This window comes from Callorhinchus milii, unplaced genomic scaffold (assembly GCF_018977255.1).
Source record: "Callorhinchus milii isolate IMCB2004 unplaced genomic scaffold, IMCB_Cmil_1.0 Scaffold11, whole genome shotgun sequence".
Classification (NCBI taxonomy): Eukaryota; Metazoa; Chordata; class Chondrichthyes; order Chimaeriformes; family Callorhinchidae; genus Callorhinchus; species Callorhinchus milii.
The window spans coordinates 9,987,133-10,013,145 of record NW_024704752.1 but is presented as its reverse complement, the minus strand read 5'-3'; the positions used below and the strand labels follow the sequence as shown (position 1 = coordinate 10,013,145).

General features: G+C 40.6%; 3 protein-coding genes across 4 annotated transcripts in view; 2 read left to right on the top strand and 1 right to left on the bottom strand.

Annotated features, from left to right (window-relative positions):
• LOC103185365 (polyhomeotic homolog 3 (Drosophila)) overlaps positions 1 to 8,849 on the bottom strand; it is a 29,542-nt gene extending 20,693 nt beyond the window's left edge. The window contains exons 1-6 of the mRNA XM_007903850.2: positions 8,686 to 8,849; positions 6,215 to 6,403; positions 2,591 to 2,749; positions 2,062 to 2,133; positions 1,085 to 1,243; positions 431 to 523 (exon numbers count right to left, since the gene is read on the bottom strand). Coding sequence (XP_007902041.1) covers positions 431 to 523; positions 1,085 to 1,243; positions 2,062 to 2,133; positions 2,591 to 2,749; positions 6,215 to 6,331 — 600 coding nt within the window. The 5' untranslated portion in view covers positions 6,332 to 6,403; positions 8,686 to 8,849. The remainder of the gene's footprint in view (positions 1 to 430; positions 524 to 1,084; positions 1,244 to 2,061; positions 2,134 to 2,590; positions 2,750 to 6,214; positions 6,404 to 8,685) is intronic.
• A 913-nt stretch (positions 8,850 to 9,762) lies between these two features.
• Positions 9,763 to 16,822, top strand: zgc:194621 (uncharacterized protein LOC795037 homolog). 2 transcript variants are annotated; one of them, XM_042339143.1, is made up of 5 exons: positions 9,763 to 9,805; positions 13,247 to 13,305; positions 14,225 to 14,305; positions 14,846 to 14,917; positions 15,671 to 16,822. In XM_042339143.1, the coding sequence occupies exons 1-5, from the start codon at positions 9,780 to 9,782 to the stop codon at positions 15,673 to 15,675; spliced, it is 243 nt and encodes an 80-aa protein (XP_042195077.1). In that variant the 5' UTR covers positions 9,763 to 9,779; the 3' UTR covers positions 15,676 to 16,822. The 2 variants fall into 2 exon arrangements, 1 of the variants encoding a protein (XP_042195077.1); XR_006085391.1 differs by lacking the exon at positions 9,763 to 9,805 and adding an exon at positions 11,575 to 11,721.
• Positions 16,823 to 20,005: 3,183 nt separating this feature from the next.
• prkci (protein kinase C, iota) overlaps positions 20,006 to 26,013 on the top strand; it is a 29,147-nt gene continuing 23,139 nt past the window's right edge. Inside the window, exon 1 of the mRNA XM_007903764.2 lies at positions 20,006 to 20,239. Coding sequence (XP_007901955.1) covers positions 20,160 to 20,239 — 80 coding nt within the window. The 5' untranslated portion in view covers positions 20,006 to 20,159. The remainder of the gene's footprint in view (positions 20,240 to 26,013) is intronic.

Genomic DNA, 26,013 nt, shown 5'->3' with positions numbered 1-26,013 from the left:
ATATTTGACCTCTGAAGCATCATAGCTGAGCTCAATCCCATCTTCAACTAACATATAAGCATCAAACTTTTCCATTGTGGAAGTGCCTCTGGAAGGAAGAGATGGGGACGGGAAGGGCCAAGCAAAAGCAAGCGAGGTCTTCCCCATAAAAAGTGGGGGAGGAGAAATATATCAGAGGGTGGTTTCCAAGATCAACTACTGTCCATCTCCTAGATGCTCAAGGCCCCATCAACAGTGATCCTGGTAATCATTTGTGATTTAACAGCAAAGTTGTTTGGTTTGCAATTCCCATGTGAGCATTTGCAACCCCATCATATTCTTTCCTTGCACAAATCATATACAATCTGCTCAAAATGAACTGCAATAGTACTTTGTTTTATTCCTATGGTATGCATGTTTGGATCAATGTTAGATGTTGATAATAGCTTACCTGAGTGGATGCAGACACCGCGGAAGAAGAGGAGGAAGTGGCAGGAATATCTGGTGGTACAGTAGCTACAGTAGCAGTGGGTGTGAAAATCAGCTGCAATGTAACAATAACATGCATTGGTCATCCAGATTTTGCTCTGTATAATGTGAGGTTACCCCTTTAGATCTATTGATTTTGGGTGAACCTCAAGTTCAGCCCGTGGGTTGGTTTGGACAACTGAATATGCAGTTTGAGTTACAAAGAGAGTACTGTAACAATGCAAAAAAGACTAAAATATTGTAACAAAATATGCATAATCGAGATATTAATTTGCCCCCAATATACAAGTCAAAAAAAACTCTTAAAGGAGCATGTTTTTTTCACAACGCATGAGAGGATTAAAGAAGTATTTCTGTTGGCCACAATGATATCTTATATAAGTGACAATATGCTATGCTATATCTCATTGCCTTAAGCATGAACAAAGAAAAGCTGTGCAAAATATTTTTGCATGGAAATAGTGTTCCTCTAAATGATTTAATACAATATGATAGCGCGGCAGAACACAGACTTCTTTACCTACAGGTCTTTCCGAAACCGGTTCTCTTGTGTCAGCAAGGATTACTTTGCAATGGAACTCAGACTGCAACTCACCAATTGTCTTGTCTGCCTTACCATTTGAGCTCTGAGGTACATCTGGGCCTGGCTTGCAGTAAGAGTGGGTGTGGCATTTCCCAGGAGCATGGCTTGTTGGGTGATTCCGCTGCTTGAAGTGCTGGAGGTTTGAGAACGGCTTATCAGCTGTGTAGCAGTTGGAGTAGCCGACAGGTTAATCTACATAAAAGACAAAATCTATTAATGTGCAACCAATTTAAATACAGCAGAAAGAAGGACACTCCACTGTTCAATAAATCACCAGATTCCTGGACGCAATCCATTTAATCAGTTTAGGAAAATAATAGGATTTTCAAAAATATTTTTTGAACAAAGTAGCAAACTTTATTTTATAGCTTCTGCCAAACTGTTTAAAATGTTTTGAGAGGTATCTCAGGCCTGTACTGCTTAAACCAACAAGACGCTCTATTGGATAGGCCAGTGCAGCAGGACATTAGGATCTAGTCTGCACCCACAAACCTCTATAGAATAAACTTCTAGCACAGGAAGGCATGTCAGCAAGCCATTGAGAGGGACGAGGAAAATGAGACTGCAAATTCGCCCGTGCTGATCTCATAGGCCTTTGAACATGGATTTACACATTTTCACAGAAGTTACTTCCAGGTCCTGCCGATGAGACAGGTTGGCTGTGCTGTCATCAGCAGTGCCCTGGAATACTGCAGACCCGCCTGGCTCAGGAACAGGATTGAGACCACCACAGACGGCTGGCTCGATTCCAACATTCTGTTGCTAAGTATGTCACCTTGGAGCCAGTTCAGCTTCCCAAGGAGGAGGCACCTGAACAGGGCAGGAGGGAAATCAAATCAATTAAAACAAAAGTACTAACATATGTGAATAAAAAAAATCCCCTCCAATAAACGTAATGGTTATGTAACTTCATTATTTATAAATCTGCTCTATAAGGATGTTCTCAGTAAGATAGTGGACGTTACATTCACCTCGGTATTAAGATATCAAAATGGGTACAAGTTACTCACTGAAGTCTGTGATACACTTGATTGCTGGCTCCCTGTGGGTGATGAAGTCTGACGGCCTGCTGGCATGCTTCCCTGCAAAATGAATGCGAGACATAATTAGAGACATTCAGAGTCGAATTGCATCAAGGGATAAATGCCAATTTACCAACGCAGTGCCAAAAATACCTGTTCCTGGAGAGCCAGAAATAGTGCCACTTGCAGATTCACCTGGAATATGAGTTGGCTGAACAATGGCTAATAAACAACCATTATGTTCCAAAGCCATGAAAAGCCTACCCTATACCCTTATCTTACCTACTCTGTGGGATTGATCAGAATAATTACTATATTCCCTGAATTAACCAAAAACTCCACAATACCTTAACTGATTGATACTATGAATACTCAAATGCATTATTATGATGAGAGTCAAGTCTACGTAATGTTTCAGCTACCACACTGCTCAGAAGGGAATCCATTAAAATTCTTGTTGGCCCTATTCTACCTATGTATGTAATATAACCCCTTGGTCTTTGATGGTTTGGTTCACCTGTTGGACAGCTGCCAGGCTTTGAAGTTGTGAGCTGCTCAGGTGTTGTTGCTGAAGAGCTGCCGTCTGCAGCATTATATGCTGCTGCTGTGCTGCATACATCTGCTGCAGGTACTGGGCTGGAGTACTAGGTTGTCGATGCAAAGCCTGCTGGATAACCTGCAATGCAAAAATACCAATGTATAAAAAAATTATAATGCTTCCAATTCAGCTGATTTAATTAATAAACACAGTACATGATGTGCTACTGAGCCATACAGACTAGATTATTATTTCTGTACAGGTGCTCTTCCATTTTGTGGCTGATTGATTCCATGCGTTTTTTAGTTATTGAGGACGGGCTAATGGTCTGTGGTTGTAAGATATGGCTCTGTCACCCTTCTTGAATTTGCAAACCATGTTTCCAGTCTATCACATCCTCCACAGTATTCACTGAGTCCAGCAAAATGATCCTCAGTGCTTCGCAATCTCTCTCGTCACTCTTAGTACCTTAGGATATAGTTAATCCATCCCAGGGGATTTATTGTTTTTCAGCCCTTGAGCATATTTAGAACAATATTTTGTGCTAATGTCAATGCCTTGGAGTGCACACATCATGCACTGAATGTTGGAACTATGTTCTTCATAGTAACTTGAATAAGGGAATGGATTTCACTCTAGGACAGAGATTATAATATAAATCATGGAAGGAGAAAGACAACCCAAGAATTCTCCAATTACACTGAAATCGCAGTGGGGCAGTTCAATATCTGGTCAAACTATCAATCTCCTTGCAACCTTGGGAAAGGCAAGACTGGCATTCAACCAGCATCACAACCTACCCTGTGTGGGTTTTAAAACATATCTTCTTGGTCTAAATAGACAGCAACAGTTTTGCTTTCCAACAGCCATTGTAGTGCCTCACTTCTTTTATTTTTGCAGCAATTCTCCAGAAAAGACTCAGGAAAAAATATCCTTATGACCTTCACCCAAATTATGAAATCCGGAATTTGGTTTAAGCTTACAGTTTTCATGCAATTTTCTCCTTCATTAAGGTCACCCTACACAATGCAATGACTGCAGCCACTAAACTCATTCCATACTGTATTTTATGTAATACAATGCTCAATAAGGTGGAATAAATGAGAGTGCTGGAGACTAATATTTCACTGATTTCAGTACTGAGCCTAGACTGACTTGTTATATTGCATGGCTATTCCAATAGCTATGTGAGTAATAGTGCAGTGAGCCAAAGATCAGGGAGGTTCCATGTTTGAATCTTAAGACTCTAGAATTAATTAATCCCAGTCAGAGCCACAATTCAGAGCACTATAATTGACTCTAGCGTTTTTGTGTTCGAGATGGAAAGGGTAGTCGTTTTAAAAATCAGGCAATTTTTCAAGTCCTATTATCCAGCGACCCCCTATTCTGGAGGTGTGTGAAGATTGGACGAGTGCAGGATTGAGCTTCAATTTCCCAGGTTAACAGGTAACCACACGGACGAAAATGTGAAGTTCCATAAAACTGCATAACAAATTAAGTTAATGCCTTTGGGTGTGAAGGGAGAAAATGGAAAAGGTAAAATTAATGTTGTGGTATTAATGTTTCCCAGCAGGCTGAACTTTTACACTTTCATGACTTTTGAGAGTTCAATTTATTGTAATAAAATTTCAGCTTTAACAGTGAAAAGAAATTCCAAATACATCAGACTTCCACTTCGGGGTCTTTCCAGAAGAATATTTTATTCCAGTTGTTCAATTGCACAAGAAAATGGAGTCCCTCTTGTTCAATAAAAAAAAGAAGCCACCTGCATAAAGCACTGTCAGTCTTACAGTAATGAGATCAGTCTTTTCAGAGTTGTCATGGAAATAAGGGCAGAATTTTTTCATATCAACCACACCAGAACGCCAGCTGTATACTGTCTTACTTTTGCTCTCACCCACTTCAGGAACATTAAACAATGTTTCTCACTTTCGGAACAGCACAGGGATATTTTGCTGCTTAAAAGTTCTATTTTTCAAGATATTTCTTCCCTCTAACCCAAATCAGCCCTTGCTATAATAATAATTTGATATAGCGCTTTTGATATAGCGCTTTTCACGTCCCAAAGCGCTTCACAGAACACACTGTAAAGTGAATTGACTGTATATTTGTGGGCGAACGCGGCAGCCAATTGTGCACAGCAATGTCCCACAAACAGTCGTAGATTGAAAATGACCAATTTATTATTGTTTTTTGGTTTTGGAGGGATTATTATTAGGCGTGTGGAGTAAGGAAACTTGCCCAAGGTTTCGCCCTCTGTCTGGAATTGAACTCAGGTCTCTCGCTTGCAAAGCGAGTGCTCTAACCACTGAGCTACAGGACTCCAGAGGGCTAAGGTAATTTACTCCAAACACTGCTGCAATCAAGAGTCAGTCCTGAAGTGGGAAAATGGCACATCATGTTGGTGTATGTATATATATATGTATATATATATATAGCCCCATGCAGTGGTGGGATATGGGTCTGCATTTATGATTGTTCCATACATGTGAGTTCCCAATCTTAGCTGAACCGTGAGTGATGTAGAGAGGTGCACAATAAAGATGATCTACACAGTAGATTAAAGAAATCAGAGGGAGGGTATTCCAAGCTCTTGCAATACATCTGTAAGCAAACCAGCACAGGGCACTGGCCTGGAAAGCGGAAACTCACCAGGGAGGAAACAGAAGGTGCTGCAGGAAAAAAATGGGAAAAATGGGAGTGGGGTGGAATAACTAAAACGAGATTAAAGCATTTAGCATAAACCTTTTAGAGAGACAAGAGAAGAGGTATGTGAAACGTCAAATGGAGCGTCAAATGAAGAGTTTCCAACTGACTGGAATCAAGCAAATGTGTCTTACATAGTCAAAACGAATAACAGCATCGCAAATGAAGGATGAAGCTATGGGTCCAGAGGCTTTCTTTATCCAAACCGGCAACTGATGATTGTTGAAGTGATGTTACTGATGTGCCCTCATGCAGCTACAATCGTTTAATAATGGAGAACGAAGCTCTTTTTCCTGCTTTCAAGTGGCTTTCCATTTGCTCTCTTTCAGTGAATGAAATACTTTTTTTTAAAATTACTATTTTTTGGAATTTTGATTTCCCTCTTACATGCACCATGCTATTTTATTTCATCCAATGAATACAGTATTATTGTACCTTTAAGGATTTAATCCCTGCGTTGGGTCCTTTCCAACACCGAAGCTTCTGTTCCCAAGAAAGTCCTACTCCTGGATTCCTATTCTGCTATCTTCCCACCCAATTCCCTCATGTCTCCACTTTGACTCTCCAAGTGTAGCAAAGCTCAATTTGGGACGTGAGCAGTGAATTGAACCGTTATCGTGTGTCATTTCCACCCCCGACCCATTCTAAGGTGCTGCACATGGGTACAAAAGTAACACAAGATTCCAGTGCTTGCTTCAAAACTAATCTGCTATAAATAAACCAACTTTATTCAGTCAACACACGGTAAACTTCTACACACTCTTCCTCCAACCTATTATATTGATCATGACTCTGTTGTAAATTTTGCCATTTCGTTTACAAACACTCCAAATGCCAGATAAACATTACAAACTACAGGAAATAACAATAGAGACAAAACAATATTAGATACATTACTTGAACAGCTTGTCTATCGGTGCTGCTGTAGATGGAGATTTGTGGTGTCTGTGTTCGGGGAGATGTGTTAACTGTGTTAGTCGTGGTAGATGTTGTTGGACTTTGGTCATTTTCCATGGCTGTTTACTGCATGCCTTCAACCATTCAGCGTATCCGATACAAGTATATAAGAGGCACAAGTCTTGAAATCTGAAAGATACCAAAATATAGTAGTAGCAATTTCGAAGTTTTGGCTTCTGAAACATGTCCCACCACGGAAACTTGTTGTATGCAATAGATTTTAGGATAAAAGGCAGTTACTTCTAACTAAAGTAGTTATGCATTACACAGGAAACTCGAGATAAAGGCATATCTGATCCAATCTCACTGCACTGTCACGTGTGTGGCATTTTCTACAAAAGCCACAAAAGTACTATGAAGGTGGTGTGTTGTAGCACAAGAGTCTGATCACAGAATCTAAGTACATTGGTTTACACCTGTCATGTTCCAAACAGTCAGTAATAATAATAATAATCCTTGCATTTGATATAGCGCTTTTCACGTCGGGAGGACGTCCCAAAGCGCTTCACAGAACACACAGTAAAGTGAATTGACTGTATATTTGTGGGCGAACGCGGCAGCCAATTGCGCACAGCAATGTCCCACAAACAGTCGTAGATTGAAAAATGACCAATTTATTATTGTTTTTGGTTTTTTGGAGGGATTATTATTAGGCTCTGTGTGGAGTAAGGAAACTTGCCCAAGGTTTCGCCCAGCATAGCTATGGGTCGTGTCAACTAAAAGCAGGCTTTTCTCACAGGAAGATTTGAAAATTGGAAAGTGTCATCCTGGGCAGCTTTTGGTGCAGTCTAAAAGATAAGTGTTACAGTAACAATCAAAAGAGACTAAAAGTTTCTGCTTTCTGGTTGGGAAAGAGCTCATTGGTGAAAGGAATACAAATATCATAAAAAGAGAGTGGCATTCTAAAAAAAAATCAAAATGTTTATGTTTGCCAGATTTCAACTTGCAGTGAAGTTTGCAAAAATACATCAGGACACACATCAGAGATACAATTACATAGGACACATTGTATAATCACAGATCACTCATTGGCACAGATCCTGGACAGTAATATTTAACATGATATTGGTTCAGTCACTGTCAGACATTATTTTTAAGCAGGTACCAAGAAACTTTACGACATACATAACATTGAATCTATTGCAACTCTGCAAATGTACTCCTATGGGATACATTTATACCAAACATTATGGGACACTAATTCAACATGCACAAAACTGAAACAAACAGATGCTTTATAGCAGCTTGTAAACAAGAACCAATCAGCTTTAATTTTGTATCGGTGCAAAATTATTCCACCAGTCATTAAAACGTTGAAGTTCCAACTTCTTCATGAAACAGGGTCAGGCAAAACCTCTTCTGAGGTTTGCTTGCAACACGCAATGCAAACACAATTAAAAATGGATCATCCTGACAACTGCAAGCTATGAATATGACCCAAAATGATCCACCCCCGTCACCCACAAAAGTTTACTCAATAAGTCGTGATGAATAGTGGGTCCTTTTATAAGAATTTATTGCACCAAAGGACTACAACTCCCAGAAAACATTGTAGGTGCCGCACACGCTCAGTCTCTTCTGCTATTAATAAATACGTCACATCTTATATGCACTCAGTAATGGTATTTTAACATAAACGAATGTTTCAAAATGCAAAGTGTTATGGTGCAGCTGAACAGACAGGTGAAACAGCTCACAATTCACCCCCGAAATGGGCTCCTTCCCAACCCTGTCCAACGATAAATCCCTCGGTTTGCATTGCATTAATATTGCTGCGAGCACAGCGAGAGTCTTGACAAACAAAAGTGACCAATATCGAACAGGTTCTCGCAGGTAACAGCGCCAACGAAACAAAAAAAAATCTTCGCCTCCCTTAATAAAAATGTATCTTTCCTATTGCATAACACGCTGTGCATCGGTGGGCTGCAGTTCCTGCCCGCACGCAGCCCGTGGTATTTATCAATCCCTGCAAAAATAAAACTAACGTTGCAGCAAAACTGCGTTCATTTACCCAGATTCCTGACATTTTATTAGTGACATTTGTAGTGTTCCCACACGAATCATAATTTCCAAACGGGGCCCTTATACGGACAAGAGCCTGATACAGACACGCACAGATCTGCACTACAGCAGCTGAACTACCTCCGAAATATATCAACCCATTTGATTGCTTTACTAATTCACAGCCTTTAACCTATTTTCCCGTGTTCCGTGGAAGTCTTCAAACGGGGTTGCAATTGTCAAGAGCGAAAATGCATCACAAGCGGTCGCTGTATTTCATTGCAATGCGGTGCATTCATTGGCACACGAATGCGGAGCACATTTTTTATTTTTTTTATTTCGCGAAATAATATAATCGAAGGCGAGTTTCACGCCTTATTTTGCAGGCGGGAGGGATGCACAAGACTTACCTGCAGTGGGATCGGATTCCCTGCATTCCCTTCCCTCTGTCACTCCGGTCCCTGTGTGTTACAAACCTTGGCTTTGCCCAGATTCGGATTGTCAGAAGCGTAGTCACGTCTTGCAATGCGCAGAGTGCGGTGCGAGCAGAGAGGAGGGGATTAAAAATACACCCACACACATATACACACACACACACACATATACACACACACGCATCGGCGTGGAAGTTGATATCCCCCCACCCCACAACCAAAAAAAAAATCACGCACAGCACCACACAGAGCACAGGAGGAGGAAGTAAAACAAGTCCGCGTCGGTTCTGCACTGGGTTCAAGCAGAATAAATGTTACAGCAAAGACGGAAGTAGTAAAAGTTAGTATTCCTTCCGTGCTCAAAAAAAAAGCTGTGGGGGTGGAGGGGTGTGTGCGTGTGTGTGCGTGTGTGTGTGTAAAAAAAATAGTTTGTCGCATTTGCCTGACATGCCAACAGCACTCCTGCTCTATTTTAATTTTGCAACACCACCAGATCCCTTGTGGGCACAGCCGATCAATAGGGAGAGTGGCTGAAAATATAACAGCTCGACTGAGACCCGTTGTACGCCGGTTGGCAGTGACAGTCATCTTTTTTTTTGTTGCTGTTCCCTTTTCCCTTTGCCCACTTCAACCTCTGCTGCACCTCTGCTCCATCTCCTTTTAACTCACCCGCTCTCCTATCCCCAATTTGCATCTCTCCTCACACCGATTGCCTTTTCCACACGTTTGCATTTACAGCGTTTCTCTCCTGGGGATGTTTGTGGTTCCCAGTTTGCTGTTATCCTCCTTTTTTTTAAGGATAAAGAATGACCCTGAAAGAGTTATTCGTTGCCTGAAACCTGCTCATAACGTGCATGAATACAATGATCAAACTCACATTTTTTTTTACGGTCTAAGATATGTCATAAAATGTTCTCATTCTTAAATAATAATACACATAGACAGATTTATTGGAAGGGAAATCTCTTGTGTGATGTTCAAATGTGTTTTTCCCCCAATTCAGGTAACACAGGAACAGAAGGCCATTCAATCGTTCCAACTTTTTCCACCCGATGGTATTTACTATAAATATGGTTAGTTTGATTTTCTCCACAAAGTGAGTAGTGAATTTGCAGCAGAGCAAAATTTTCTACCTTCATAAAATGTATTACGAAACTCCAGTTGCTCTTTTTTTTAAAAAAAAGGTGAAAAGGACCCATATGCAAAGCGATGTTATATATTGATGTGGATCCAAAGAACATTTAAAAATGTAAAGGCTGGTGCCAACATTTGCTGATGTTTCCAGTGTTGGAAGGAAAAGGTACTCAGCGGGTGTCACTTGTTATCTACCGATAAGAAAGGGAAACTGTCAGCAGTGCATTATCTCTCTGGGTCTGTTCTCTTGCGCTTTCTAGTTTCTGGCCAAGGATGGACAAGACAGCCTGAAAGTCGACTGCCACCTCCACTCTCTTGACATGAAGCATTTGTAATGCAGTGCACATATTCATATTCCACCCATTAATATTCTTTACAACATCTCTGTGTTCACGATGCGAGCAATATATTTCGACACAGATCATTGATTTTTGTGTGAGCAAAAACAAAACAGTTGAATGCTGCTAAAATATGTTGGGATTTATCCTGTGTCACAGTCGATTTTGATGGGGTGTGGGGAGTGCTGTGTTTCTATTGCAATGATGTATACCCTGCAGAGAACTTGGTCTTATTGCATCCATTTAGTTATCCTTCCAATATTGCCATTTTTTTTATCGTCTCCTCAAAGCAGTAACTCACACTGGGGTACGTTCAAACAACAACAAATTACATTTGTACAGTGCCTTTCACGTCAGGAAGACGGTGACACTCTCTCTGTAAGTGTAAAACCCAGGGAAGTGGTGCAACAGATCAGGTTTCAGCGGGGGATCAACATATGGCAAATAGAAGTGTTAAGTCCTTTCTTTGAATGAATGTGTCAGGACACAGCAATGCTTTAACTTGCACAATAAATATGGGGTGATTTTTTTTTTGCTGAATTATAAATGAATGAATGAATGACGTTTCATAATTCACGAGACAATTAGTCTTTTTTTCACCCCTGTGCAATTGTGGAGTAAAATTATTACTTTGCTCGAGGCAGTTTATTCCTCTCCAAACACCCTCCTGCCTCCACACATATGTTTTTTTTTTTTGCATAACACAGTGCTCGCGATGCTCCTGAAGTTAAATCTCCTGAAAGCGTTTGACTGGTCCCCTCGAGTACAGGTCTTGGGTCGCTTGTGAGCAAGAACCGTCTCAGGGAGAGAGGTGCAATACAAGCAATACACGACTCATGCATTGCACACGTTAGCTACGTGGTCAGATTTACTTTCACGGCGTGTTTTTTTTCTGTGTGTGACAACTGCCGCATTTTACCGTCTTAATTGCAATGAAGTGCCCGGTGCTGTTGCCGCGGTAACGCTTCATCCCTGGGATGTAACAGGACCGGGCGCGGGGCGCGCTGGGTAATGTAGTTCGGAGTCGCATCCAACGCCCCCAGTGAGGTGAGAGGGCACGTGATCTGTCGGACTCCATTTCCCAGAGCTCCTTTCGCGGCCAACCGTCACCCCGAGCGGCAGGTGAGGCGTTTGAGTTGAACGCGGCCACTTTTTCTCCCCCCCCGGAGCCCATGTCCTACTCGGCTGTCGGCGACACCGAGACGGTCGAGGCTCCGGGTCACGGCAACAGCCAAGACCGAGTCAGGGCCGCAGGTAGGGGTGGGTTGGGGAGAGGCAGAGCCACAGGTGAGAGAGGCAGAGCCACAGGTGAGAGAGGCAGAGCCACAGGTGAGAGAGGCAGAGCCACAGGTGAGAGAGGCAGAGCCACAGGTGAGAGAGGCAGAGCCACAGGTGAGAGAGGCAGAGCCACAGGTGAGAGAGGGAGAGGCAGAGTCGAGCCAACGACCAGTCGCCCTTCGGACCCTCCTGCACAGCGGCGAATCTCAGGTGGGCAGGAAAAATCCACCCCACCCAAGGCAGCTCCCAAAACAACTTACAGGTGAGAAGGTTTTGTTGCCAACATTCCCAGTCAGCTGTTGGTACCTGTGCCTTTGGTCTCACTCAAGTGATTGGTCTGCATGGGGTTATTTATTAAACCTGTAGGTTATTCCTAATTGTAGGTGAATCATTGTTTTTTTTTTGTCCATGTTTATCTTAAAATAGTGTACAGACTGGATCTGGCAATGCTGTTAACCCTCCTCAAAACATCTGACTTTTGCAAAGTTATCTAAATTAATTAAACCAATCACTGTTACTTGTTTGCACAGTAATATTTAATGGAATGCAGATCCATCGCTTTTAACATCTAGAAATATCTAATTATCTTAAGGTTGTCATTAACTTGAACGTCGAGTGAAGTCCTTGTTCTAAAATGGATATATTTATGCTCTTTGGGCTGAAAAATTACATGAGCTGGCAAATAGGAATACGACCTTGTTCACTATTGAAAAGTACTAAAATGTAGTCCTCTATTTTGCGCCAACAATGTCTCTTAATCTCAAATAAAGCACAGATATGGTATTATCTGGTGTTTTCCCACAGCAGCTGTCCTTATGCTCTTCACATCAGACAACAATTTGGCCAACGTCTACTAAGAGCTGAGGTAACACTGATTAAACTAATTTCATGTAGAATCCTTACAGACAGCAGCTGGGGGAGAACTTCATTTCACCCGCCTGGTTAATTGAAAACTCAGGTCCCAGAGAAGAAAATAGCATTTGCTGACTTCTCTGCACCATCTGTCCTAGAAGATCCCATTCCCCCAAAAATGTTTGTATCCATTGTATTGGAAAGGTTTGGCTACAATAATAAAGCCACAGTTTGGGTAAATAGTTTTCAATTTCTTATTTTTCATATTCATCAAGGTGTCAGATGCTCCTGATGGGAAAAGGAACACATTCTTATGTTAATAATAAACACTCCCATATAAGGTTTACCTTGGGATTAGATGCAGATTACACTTTTCAGTACTGAATCAACAGCATTGCTTAACCCCAACCACAGAAAAGCAGTTCTGTTGCACCTGTGTGACATTTCCACTTCCTGCGCTAATCATCCTTTTGACCTCTTTTTGAGATTCTCAGTTATTGGCAAATTGAGGCATTTTGTCCTGTTAGGCTTGACACACTCACAAACGCATAGAGAGAGAGAGAGAGAAAGAAACACTCACACGATGATACTCACATAGAGACACAGGCAATCTAAACAGGGAGGACTTAGAGTGGAATGAAGCCCATTTTCCACTTGCGCCGCGCCAAGCATGCATGACCAGAGCCGCTCTGCCCACAGAAGGGTTGGGGGTCATTCCTCCCAAGTCTGCTCCCTGCCTTTGACTTCAGTGGGAATGTAATTCCTGCACTTCAGTGGTGATAATTGATTAGCTAATTATAGAATGAAGATTTTGTAGGATTTTAAATAATTCATATCACTTTATACATTATCCAGAATTATTCAAATTTTCCTTCACGTGTTGAAGTTTTTTTTAAAAATCGTAGACTTTTTAACTGAAATCTATTTATTTCCAGTCGAGGTGGTTATTCTGTAACTGTACCAGATCAGAAGAAGAGGAATGAATTACAGAAAAGTAAGTTTTTTGTGTTTTTTGCTGTTGAAATATTCTTGACCATTACATTCCCTTCTCTTTGAATACAGTAGTATCAAACTCAACAGGCAAATGGGATCTCAGTTTAATAACTAGACTGAAAGACAATCTTCTCACAATCCAGCATTTCCCCAGTATTATACAAATGTTTCAGGCTGGATAATGAGGTCAAGTCCCCAAACAAATGAGCGTCTGGAGACTATGCATTCACATTCTAAAGTTTTCCTGCCACCAATGAGTTCATTTTTCAGCACCTTGGGACGTCCTCCCGACGTGAAAGGCGCTCTATAAATGGAATCTTGTTGTTGTTCATTTTACATCATATGCCTTTAAGTGAAAGATGGATGAATATATAATAGTTACAAATGGGGTTAAATGTTTGAAAGATAAATATCCATACCATTCATGTCAGTACCATGGAAATGTTCCTTGTGCAACGCAATATATCAATGGTATCTTGCAATTTTGTTACATTCCTTGGGGTCATTATGATTTTTGGATTCCATATTCTCCTAAGGTTACTTGCATTCCTTGGGAGATTAATGTTGTGCATTCAAGAGCATCAAAATAGTACTAACTACTACATCATTCTGTTTTGAGCAGAGAGGAAGCGAATATGTGAAACAGAAGCGCTGGACTTCTGGGTTCACGTTTAAGAAATTGGCCAAATCAATAATTGAGTCAATCAAATATACAGTAATAGCTTGGCCTAATGCTGCATTTTTCACAGCTCCAATTTTGCTCAATTCTGAGGATGTGATCAGCATCTTCTTGGTGTTTTCAAGTTGAACTAATTGGTGACTGGGAGTGCATTATGACCTTGGCACAATATCAATGAATTGTGTGGAATAAAACAATTGCCTGTTTATTTAGACCTAAAGCCTTCTTTTATCTTTACCAGAAGCAGCCTCAGAGTTGGCTTTGTTGGAAAAGCAGAAGCATAAGAATATTGGTCATGTTTTTATTACTCCGAGCACTGTTGGTGAGTTAAACTGCATCACTTTAATACAAGCCTACTTACAAAATGAAGATTAAAATGTGTATTTCAGAAATAAGCTATGATATTACAGCAACAAGAAAGTCTATACTTAAAATTCTTAATTTATTAGGTTCCCAATCCATTTGCCTTCCACTCAACATCCAGCAATGTGGCCTAAAAGTGTAGGCAATTTTAATATTGCCAGATTTGTAAAGTTTTTAATGTCCTTCTGGAAAGCAAATACTTCACCCACAAAATATAGTCAATTCACTTTACAGTATATTCTTTGAAGCACTTGAGATGTCTCAAAGACAAGGTGCTATATCAAATGCAAGGATTATTATTATTGTGTTCCATTGCTTGCATTCCTCCCTGGTGGTATGTTGGTTAAATATTTCAAACCTTCTGTACTTTATCACGAGATCAAATCATATACCATATACCATATATATGAGCATTGTGGACAAAGTCATGGTATAATCTGAAACAGTGATGCATTTCTCAAAGTGCTTGACTTTAATAATATATGCCATCTTTATCCAGGTGGTACTTTGACACAAGAGGAAGTGAGGAGAAGACAACAGCAGGAACTCCACAAGACTACTGGAACTATGGGTAAATGAATTCACAATGTCAGATGTTTAATATACCAGTTTCACAAAACCTAAAACTGAGCTACATAGTAAGTATAGCTTTCAGAAAATAATTCCTCTTTAGATACCAGCAGTATATTTGTGGACAAGCTGTGGGTTTTTTCTGCAGAAGCTAGCTGTTTTAGATTTACCAAGTAAGTGGTTGAGGAAAGTCATCATATATAAGTGATGAGCCAAGTTAATTTATAAGCAAGAGAATAATATCAATAATTTGTTTACATTGGCTATGTTATACTGCTCCAAAGTAATCAACTGTCTATTTATGTAAAGTATAAATTTCACTTTATTTAAAGAATGTCTCCTATCCACATATAGAGGATCATTCTATATTTGTTTTCTCCTTTGGCTTTATCAGAGAAAGAAAGGCAATTATTGATTCTTAAATTAACTACTTGATAGTAGAACTAAACCATACAAATGAAGATAGTTTGACCCCCTGGTCTGTGCTGTCCAGCAGGGGCTATGTGGGAGGTGTTAAAATTGACTTTGGTATCCTAATCAATGACTCCTGATGAAAAGCAGATGAAGATGTTTTTGAGAAAATGGTTTGCTGTGATGACCCTCGTTGCTGAACACTTGCTGTCTGGGCTCCATCATGGGTCAAACAGCCATGGTACCTGAGAGCTGCTTGAACCTGGGGATCTATGTGTGAGGTGTTTGTGTGTTAATTAATTGATATATTTGGTCATTACTTCACAATTTATTATATTCTTAGACTAAATTTAATGTACATGGATCAGTTGAGCCCAAAGAATGAAAAAGTCCGAACAGTATCCATGCAGCCTGAAATCCAACAAAGAGGACAGTATTTTTGTGTCTGAAGAAAATTTAAATGTAAAGGTGCTTTTTGAGGTAATCAAAGACGCCATTTATTTTCACTACCTTGAGTTTTGTGTAGATTCCTATAAGCTTTCATAGACTGAAGTATTGTCCTGGTATACAGTATTTATAAACCATTGAATAGATTTTTGTTCCATGGTCACCGAACAAAGATGTGTTTTAGCCTCGAATGATATTGTAATCAAAGCACTGAGCATTCCTCTAGCATGAGCTTCAAATGTAAGAAAGGTGAAATGGAATACTCTTACTGCAGCAAAAAGCTCACTAAACTTACTCTCCTGGCAAATGGATTAAGCATAATTTAAATTCCCTGTGTTCAGATTAATAAACTATTAATTTCCTCAACACAACTTTAAGATTCAAACTCCAATGACTCACTTGAAGGGTTTTAAGTATGAACTAATTGAGGGAAGCTGCTACTATCGAATTTTCTGGCAATAGCCATGCAAGGCTCAAGAGTCAGATTTCACATCACACTGCTGTTTTTAATCCAAACTTGGATAAAGGGAAAAGATACTTCACCGAATTTCCTTATAAATCCTATTTTACAAAAATGTGGTGTATGTGAACTTAATTTGGCACTTAGTACCACACCGAACATTTTGTTAGACACTTCCTCAGAACTGGCAATGATTAGAATTCTCCTTTCCTGATGTTATAACTGAAGAGCACCACCCTCATCTCTTGTTATTTTCATCGTGTTGTATGGGGGGGGGGAAAGATTCTCCACAAGTGTTTGCTCTAACCCAAGATTAAATGTTGTAATAAAAGAAAACTGAGACAGAGATATCAATATTATTAGCATTTGTATTATATAGGATAATGAGAAAGTAGGGAAAAAGAAGAAGTTTCTCCATCAAACCAAATCTGAAAGGTAGTCATTTTGGGCAAGATTGATCGTACAAAAACTGATTCTACTTAAAAAGTTTCTCTTTATATTTGGTTCAGTATTGTATTTTGTAACTTTGTACTGTACAAGAATGCCACATTGTATATATCTTACTATTGTGCACAAAATGTTAATAAAATGAACAGTTATTCAAAATACCATGTTTTTCTTTAATAAATGATGCATGGTGATTAGATACCTAAATGCATTTGCATAATTAGGAACAATACATTTTTTGAATGCTAAGCAGTATCATAAGGTGGTAATAACATTTTAGGTAAAGTGGAGCTTGATTGGCATTTGAAGCCCTCACACAAAATTTGCTCTTGAGACCCCTAGCATTGCTTCTAGTCACAATTTAGCATTTTACAATTTATTTGCACTACAGCATCTCCTTTTTGTGAATGATGTCCTATTTGATTGTGGTGTTGTGAGCAAGGATAAGAAATCTGGGTTCAGAGAATAAAATGTATTTCCCAGGTCTGTCTATCTGGTGCACAAATGCAAAGTTAAAAATCTAATTATATGCATAGTGCAATCAATAGTTTCCTGGGGAAATTGGAGCACCCCTTTTATGATTAACTCTAGGGAGTAATATGGAATCATGGTGGATTAATTGTCACAATGTAAGTCTCGTCTTCCAAACTGCTTTGGTGGCATGAACACTTGGACAACTGACTTGTACTGAAAAGTAGTGGGATGTACATAAATTCCCTTCCCCAACACACTTTTTCCTCCTCCTTGCAAGCAAACTGTTAATTTCATTGTTGTTGGTGGATGCTAAGGGAAGAGGGGGTGTGAAACTGAGGGAGGGCTGATAATATTGGGAACATTTTTAAAATAAATAACAGTTGTACATTGCCCACCAGTGTAACACAATAAGAGTAATTGTTTCACTTCATTGATTAAAGGCCTTGTGCCATTCTTATTTGCATTCTTTATAGTATTCTCAAACATCTTTAAATCGAGAAACGATTGCCAAGGTTAGCTATAATTTGTCGTAACTGATTTCTATGAGCAAGAATGGTAATGAGACTTCTTTAACAGGAATTAGCTGGAAACAAAACATTTCAGTTGCTGTTTGTCTCCCACTGAAAAGTGAATACCTCACATTCTTGCAGTCTTGCATATCAACATTTCTGACACAAGTTGATTAAAACAGCATCATCAGCATTTGGCTTCTGAGTAGATCTATGTGTGTCCCTATAGATTGAGTATGAGCAGGGTGTTTTGATGGGGGGAGTGTTTCTCATTCAAGCCTAACATTTTCCTTGTGACGCACATGCATATTTGTTACATGGGCTAATATTCATTGGTTTGGTTGATTTTTAAACCCTTCCTGGTGTGGGGATATGGTCCCTACTGTTATGTCTCTGATTAGCAAAATCAACAAAAACAAGGTATCAAACGCTGCCTGCCTTAGGAATGGACCAGGTTAGGTCATGCATTTATTGAGCCAATAGAGCTCCTGCTGCTTATAATAATATAATAATCATTGTATTTAATATAGCCCCTTATCACATTGAGACATCTCAAACCATTTCATTGAATATATCGTGAAGTGAATCGACTATTTTTTCATGATATAAACATGAATGTTAAACCAAAATCATCATTGCTGTGAGTTGATTTCAAATACAAATGTGTGGTATGGCAGTGCATTACTCTGGGACTGAAGGATAAGTGATTAAGAAAAGTTGGCCACTATTCGTGGTTATTTGTTTCTCACTTTTGGAGGCCCCTTTATTCACCTATATACAAGAGAACGAAGTACATACACGGTGTGACATTAAAAAAAACCCACAATTGTATATTTAAAACAGTTGTTGGAAAAGAAAAGGAAGACCTGAACAATATCTATCATATTAGGCACTTGAGATAGAATGGGAACCAAAGGAGAATGTCACACTGGGCTTTTCAGGCTGGGAGTGTGAGCAATACACACTGGAGTTAGAAACACTATGCGTATCTGTTCCTTAACCTTCTTTCACCTCCTTCTCCCTTAACTGCAAGTTTTACAGCTGACAATTGAGGGCTTGAGCTCGTTTGGAGGGATAGCCAGAGCCATGGGTTTTCTCCCAAACGAGTGCACGCAGTGTGAGTGTTTTGCAAGCGTTTTACGTGTCGAACAATGTACAACACAATAAACGGTTACTCCGCCAGTTGGAGATGCCCAGGGTCCGGAAAGTGACTGTGGGATCACACCGTGCGCTGTGACAAGAGGAGAGAACATCAGACATCTAAACTCCTGCAATGCCGACAGTCAGCCACGGTGAATAGCCAAGTGTCGAGGTTAAATGAAGTGTAATAAGGATTTGTAGCTAATGTAAATATAAATTATAAATTATAATTAATTTATAATTATAATTATAAATTATATATTATTAATTATATATGTTTTTCAATATATTATATATGAATTATATACAACATATACGATATATAATATGATATATATTAATATATATAATATATACACTTGTATATAGTATATATGATATATAATATATATATTAATATATATTTATATCGATATATATAAGTGTATTTATATATAATACACTTGTATATAATTATATATATCATATATAAATATAATTATAAATTATATAAACAATAAAAAAATAAAAAAATTATTAAAAATTATAAAAAAATTATAAACATTTTATAAAATTTTATAAAAATATAAAATATAGAAAAGCACCAGCCCTTAAACATCTCCTGAGTTGGGACTGATCCCCCCCCCTCCACACCCCCCCCACACTACCCCAACACCATCTATTTCCTGATCTGCCTTTCTAGACTATCTGAAAACCAGACAATACCTGGATTTTGTTGAGGACCTCAGGAGGAGGTGGAAAAAAAATGAAGAAATAAAAGAAAATTAATCAAAAATGAGCGCATCTTCTCTCGTGTGCTTTGTCTTTGTTATTACAGCGTTATTGTGACTGTGTGTGTGTGTGTGTGTGTGTGTGTGGGGGGGGTCAATGAACTACAATTCCCAGAGGACCCCGGGGCTGCGCAAGCGCACTATCGCGGTATGTACCTGACGCGGGGAGTCTGGAATGCGACGAGCTCAAACGGTATACGTGGGGCAACACCTGGCATACAGTTTCATTAGACATTGGCTTTCCTCCACCTCCTTCCCCCCCCAAAAAAAATAATAATAACCATAAATTATATTCATATTAGCTACAATTTGGGGAAAAAGTAAAAAAAATAAACTATGTAACATTGAGTGATGTTAATAAATCCCTCCCCCCCCCCCCTCTTGGCTGGAGTGTGTGGTCCAGCCCTGAGGAACGTTTGTCCGTTGGGCGGTGCGCGCGCGGCGGCGGTAGGCGGGCGGTGTCGGTGTCGGCTCCGCACAGCTGCTCAGCGCTCCCCGGCCCGCTGGTTGGGGGTTGGGGGGGGTGGCAGCTTTTACGCGGGGCTCGGCTCGGCTCGGCTCAGTCCGCGAGCTGTGGAGCGGGAGATGCCCACGAACAGGGATAGCATGATGTCCCACACGGGAGAAAACCACCACCAGGTCCGGATGAAGGCGTATTACAAAGGGTAAGAGAGTGAGAGAGAGAGAGAGAGACGAGGAGTGTGTATCAGGAGCCCGAGAGAGGGAGGGGAAGGGGCACAGCACTGGGTGTCGGGGCCTGTGTGAGGTGGGTGGGGGGTGGGGGGGAGAGAGGGTACTTTGGTGGTGGGGGTCAGGGGAATGGAGGTCTGCAGTGAGAGGCCTCGGGGTGTGAGGAGAGGACATGGCCTGGTAGGACCTAAGGAGGAAGAGTGAGTTACGAGGAGGAAGGGAGGGGCACTGGAGTATCCGGGATTAGGAGCAGTGCCACCGGCCCGGGGGGGGGGGGGGGGTGGCAGAGTCTGGGGAGAGGAAGTTTGGGGAGTGGTCGGGATAAGGGATTGGGGGGAAGCACAGAGCAGGAGTAGCACCTCAGCCTGAGTGGGGTTGGGGGGGGGGTCACAGTCTGTAGAGAGGGCACTGGGTTGGTTATTGCTGTGGGGGTAAGTGTTGAGAGTATAAGCTTTACAGAGACTGGATCCGGGAAGAAGAAAAAGAAGAAGAAGAAGAAGAACAACAACAAATTACATTTGTATTAGTGCCTTTGGCGTCAGGAGGGTGTTCCAAGGCGCTGGACAGTCAGGGACCCACATCCAAGCTGGCGGTTGGGCTCAGGAGGGGTGGAGGGTCGGGGTAGGAGGGTGACCGAAGGCACGGTTGAAGAGGAAGGTCTTGAGACACGTCTTGAAGGAGACAAGGGAGGGATGAGGCTGAGGGACCGTGGGATGGAGTTCCAGGGGGTGGGGGCAGAGAGGCTGAAGGCCCGCTGCCAATGCTGGAGTGGGCAAAGCGGGGGACATGAAGCGGGTCAGAGCTCACTGAGCGGAGTGAGTGGACAGATTGGTAGGGGGTTAGGAGGTCACAGAGGTAGGGAGGAGCAAGGCCGTGTAAGGCTTTGAAGGTGAGGACCAGGATCTTGAGATGTATCCTTTGAATGATGGGGAGCAGTGGAGTTGGGGGAGGATACGGGTTGCAGAGTTCTGGATGATCTGCAGGCCGTAGAGGGAGGAGTTGGGGAGGCCGACGAGCAGGGAATTGGCGTAGTCGAGCCTGGATGTGATGAATCCGTGCATGAGGGTCTCGGCGGCCTGGGTGAGAACAAGCTTGTGCTGTACTAATGTTTAGGAGGCTGTAGTATTAGGCTTTGGGGGTGTGGGATGATGGGCAGGTATAGAAAATTGAGGTGGTGGAGTATGGTGGGTGAGAGGATGTGGATTGGGTAACAGGACCTGGAGTATGTAGAGTGAAGAAGACGATAGAATGGGATAGACTGAAAGTTGCGAAATATTATTTTTTTTAAGGCAGATTTTTTTTGTTTCAGTGTTCTACGATGCTGAAATAATCTTTTAAGGAGTTAGGCCTGATTTGATTGATCTGTGACTGAAATTAAATTTGAACCAAGTTTATGGTTATGGTAAAGATATGTTGTGTGGATCTATCTATATGGCAAAGTCCTGTAGCTCAGTGGTTAGAGCACTCGCATTGCAAGCGAGACACCTGGGTTCAATTCCAGGCAGAGGGCGAAACCTTGGGCAAGTTTCCTTACTCCACACACCTAATAATAATCCCTACAAAACAATAATAAATTGGTTATTTCCCAATCCACGACTGTTTGTGGGACGCTGCTGTGCGCAATTGGCTGCCGCGTTTCGCCCACAAATATTCGATCAATTCACTTTACAGGCTATTCTGTGAAGTGCTTTGAGACGTCAAGAAGACGTGAAAAGCGCTATATCAGATGCCGGGACGCTAATCAAGGTGAAAGGCGCTGTGTAAATGCAAGTTGTTGTTGGGACAGTATTTCTTTAAAAGGCCTGGATTTTATCTCTTCCCTATCCCTACCCAGCCTGCTTTTTTCTACAGTTTTATCTCTGCGTCCTGCAGTTCATTGCCCTTTTGTTTAAACCATTCCATTGCATTAATGTCCTTTTGAGGGGAGTATAATATGTTGCCTGGTTTCATAGAATTGTACAGTGTAGGTCTATCAAAGGCCCAGTTTTGCTAGTCTGCGCTGGAAGGGTCTCATGTTTGGAAGCTCTGGGTCCATGCGTTGCAAGCAAACTCGTGCTTTAGGGAGACGCTTTATAACAGGGTTGCCCAGTATTACAAATGTAGGTTCACCAGTGATTCACACAAGGTTAGAATAACCTCTTTCAGGTTCATAATCCAATACCTTCAACAAGTAACATTATTTTAAATTCAAAGGTTATGTTGTGCCCCGATTGAGTTTGTTTATTCATGGATTAAGATTGATGGTCTCTTGTGTTCTTTCTTTGTACGTTGAATTTCCTTGGTCATGTGCTCAAAAAAGAGGTTTGTTACGATGATTGTGATGAAATGGGTTCCACAAGCGCAACCTCACACAACCAGAATATTCAGTATTCTAAGTAGGGTGGCCCACAGGTTAGGGCTTGTTCATGAGGATGCAACACAACATCGAATTCTTGAACGACAAGAGCAAAAAATTAAGGTATTTTTTCAGTGCCAATTGAATTGTAGGAATATTCCCAGTCCGCGCATGTATTACTCGACTATGCCAATTCCCTGCTCGTCAGCCTTCCCAACTCTTCCCTCCACAAACTGCAGATCAGACGTTAAAGGCGCTACACAAATGTAATTTGTTGTTTGTTGTTGTTGTTGTTAAAATCTATTGCCAAATAAGGCAGAGTTCTTATAGGGGTTAATGTAGGCTGACATGGATAAACCATAAAGTGAAATTTTGAATATTATAACAATGGTAAATCGACCGGACAGGTGGGGAAGTAATTTTACAGGGTATTATGTTGAAAGGGTAATTTCATCTTATATATGGTCTTGATCAATGTTTATCATCCTGCGAAAGGCTTGTATTGTCCATAGTGTATTTCTTACAACTAGTCAAAGCTAGACCCTGATAGTACAGTACTGATCGTGGTTGGGTTGAGATTTGTCGTACAAGGGTGCTCTATGCGAGTGTACGGTTAAGAGAAGGATTTCATTATATGCTTATTTGTTTCCTTTGACCCAACCAATACCTGAATATTTATGGAAGCTCCTGTAGTCACCCAAGCTGCTGTTGCTGCCATGTTTTCAGTTTACGAATTGTGATGCTGAAAAAAAGAATAAGTAATAAAGATACTTAAAGGCAGCTTTTTTTACTCTAATATTGACTTTAACCTGCTAAGTAAATATGAAGGATCCAGATAGAAATAAGCTTTAAAAAATTATCTGAATTTGTTCTGTCTTTTTTTCCTTCTATCCTCCTGTTATCTCTGTTTTATTTAATTTTTTTTATTTATCTTTGCCGGCACTACTGCCCATTTTATAAGATGTCTTTTATTTAACCAACTTTACCAGAATTTTTGGAGCCAATAAAAATCTCAAATCTGCATGATTGACATCCCAAAACAGTGAACATTTATTTGTATTGGATGGCGGAAGATCACACAAAATTGGTTTACATAATCCAAACAAGTCTAATTAGAAGTTCCTATAGAAATGCAATTTCTTATTTAATTTACTGAGGGAGGTGATAAATCACAGTTAAACTCTGAAACTCTTCCCCCATAGTAAAATTCTAGAATATGAATCTAACATTACGACCGAGATTGAACCGTGACTTGTTGCATTCCACAGATAACATTTCACTGCCCCAGCAGCACCAGGGTCATTGTGTTCTATTGAGAATTTGATCGTCTGGCCGGCCTCATAGTCCTAGCCTTAGATTTTTTTTTCTTAGAGCTGCCATGGTGCGTGTCAGCGAATCCAGTTTGTTAATTCTTCAATATTTACACTTGAGATTGTCGCAAAATTGGACCTAAGGTAAATTGGGCTCAAGATTAGTTGATCATCCTATTTTTCCCATTTTGCTCCTGAGTCGAAGGATATTATTAGTGCTGGGGAATAAGCATTTTTGCACTCACTTAGTGTCGGCAGGCCAGTTTCTTGCAGAATAAAGCTCCCTCGGCTCTATACTCGCATATATAGAATATTCTGCATCTTTCAGTAAAACAAGATGCATATTTTGAGCACCCGACCATAATACACAAATCTTTGCAAATATTTTATTCATGTGTTGCCATTTAAATATGCATTTAAATATGCCATTTAACTGTAGGCTACAGAACCCATTAGTGTAATCGGTACACTAAAACAGGTCACCTATGTTAGGCGTTGTTAATTATTATGGGCATTGCTAAGAATTCTTCAGTGCTGACTATTGCATCTCAATCCAGCCCTTAGTAGGCATTTCACTGTAAAATGCCCTCTATAGAGATTGTTCCATTAGGTTCAGAGTCTTGTTCCAGAACTGCCTAGGCAACAATACCAAGCTCATACTTTTCCAACCTCCCATTTAACTTTTCTTCTCACGATCCTGAGTTTTGCCCCCTGTTGACCAATTTATGAATTAGTGGAAATAAACTTTCGCTATTTATTCTTTCAAAACCTTTCTAGATCCTTGAAGATCTCTATTAGGTTCCTGCTTAACTTTCTCTATTCCAGTGAAAAGAGACCTAAATGTTTGAGTCAATCCTCATAATTATAACACCTTATCTTTGCCAACATCTGTGTGGGCCTTTGTTATGCCTTTACATGATTCTTATCAATTCTATTCATTCATACCAAGCATAAAAGTGCTTTCAGGCCATTGTTTCAGAAAATGTTTTCTGGATACTATTGGCTCTCAGTTGCTGCTGTCCTACTCATGTGAGCCTGTAATCCTTGCATTTCACCATATCACGTCAAAATGTCTCAAAGTGCCTCTTCGTAAGTATACTTTAACTCCTCACTCCAAGGGAAAGGGGTTCAGTGACAAGTTTTCCGGAGTGGCGAGTTGGGTATAATAATATATATAGATAGATAAATAAATGCAGCTGGCATATTGACATCATGATAACTTAACTGGTAGTGGCAAGTTAATACAGGGTTGTTATCAGGAGTTTACTGTATTTAATGTTTATGGGAAAATGTTTATACAATTCAGAGTATCGATTTGTAGATTGTATGGAGCACATGGAGTATATTATGGAATAAATATCTAATGTTCAAGTCTTTTCCATGAAGTAATCTTACACTGAAACAGAATCATGCCTCATACACATAGGTATTCAGGTACGAACTGCTGCTAATCTTCTCTACCAATGTTGAGCCAGTTTGACCTTTAAAAATCATGCCAAACCCAATCTGCCAACCACATAACAGAGCTTTAGTAATGTGAGAGAATGTTAAATGAGTCATTCTGGCCTTCAATCCCACTCCTTTCACAGACCTGCCTTCTCATAAAGTGTATCCTGCCTCCCTAGTTTCTTGAGATAAACTGTATAAACTGCGAAAAAATACTATCGCTGTAAACTGCCCAATACTGATCTGTCTCCACATTTTCAGTATTCAACCCTGGCTTGTTGCTCTGCATAATGCTTCCTCCCTCCCCTCTGCCCCAAGAATCTTATAAACCGAACATTTTATGAACTGTTTTTCTGTTTATGATTTTACTTTCTTAGGGTCTATTTCAATCGATCATCAACAACAACAACAAGATTTCATTTATAGAGCGCCTTTCACATTGGGAGGAAGTTCCAAGGCGCTGGACAGTTGGGTCAGGACCTGAGCAAGGGGGATTTGGTCAGGGTGAGAGAAGGGAGGGAGCGAGGAGGGGGTAGAGAGTCGAGAGGGGAGCTGAAGGCACGGTCAAAGAGAAAGGTCTTGAGACCGGCCTTGAAGGAGGAAAGGGCGGAGGCAAGGCGAAGGCACTGGGGATGGAGTTCCAGAGCCTGGGGGCTGA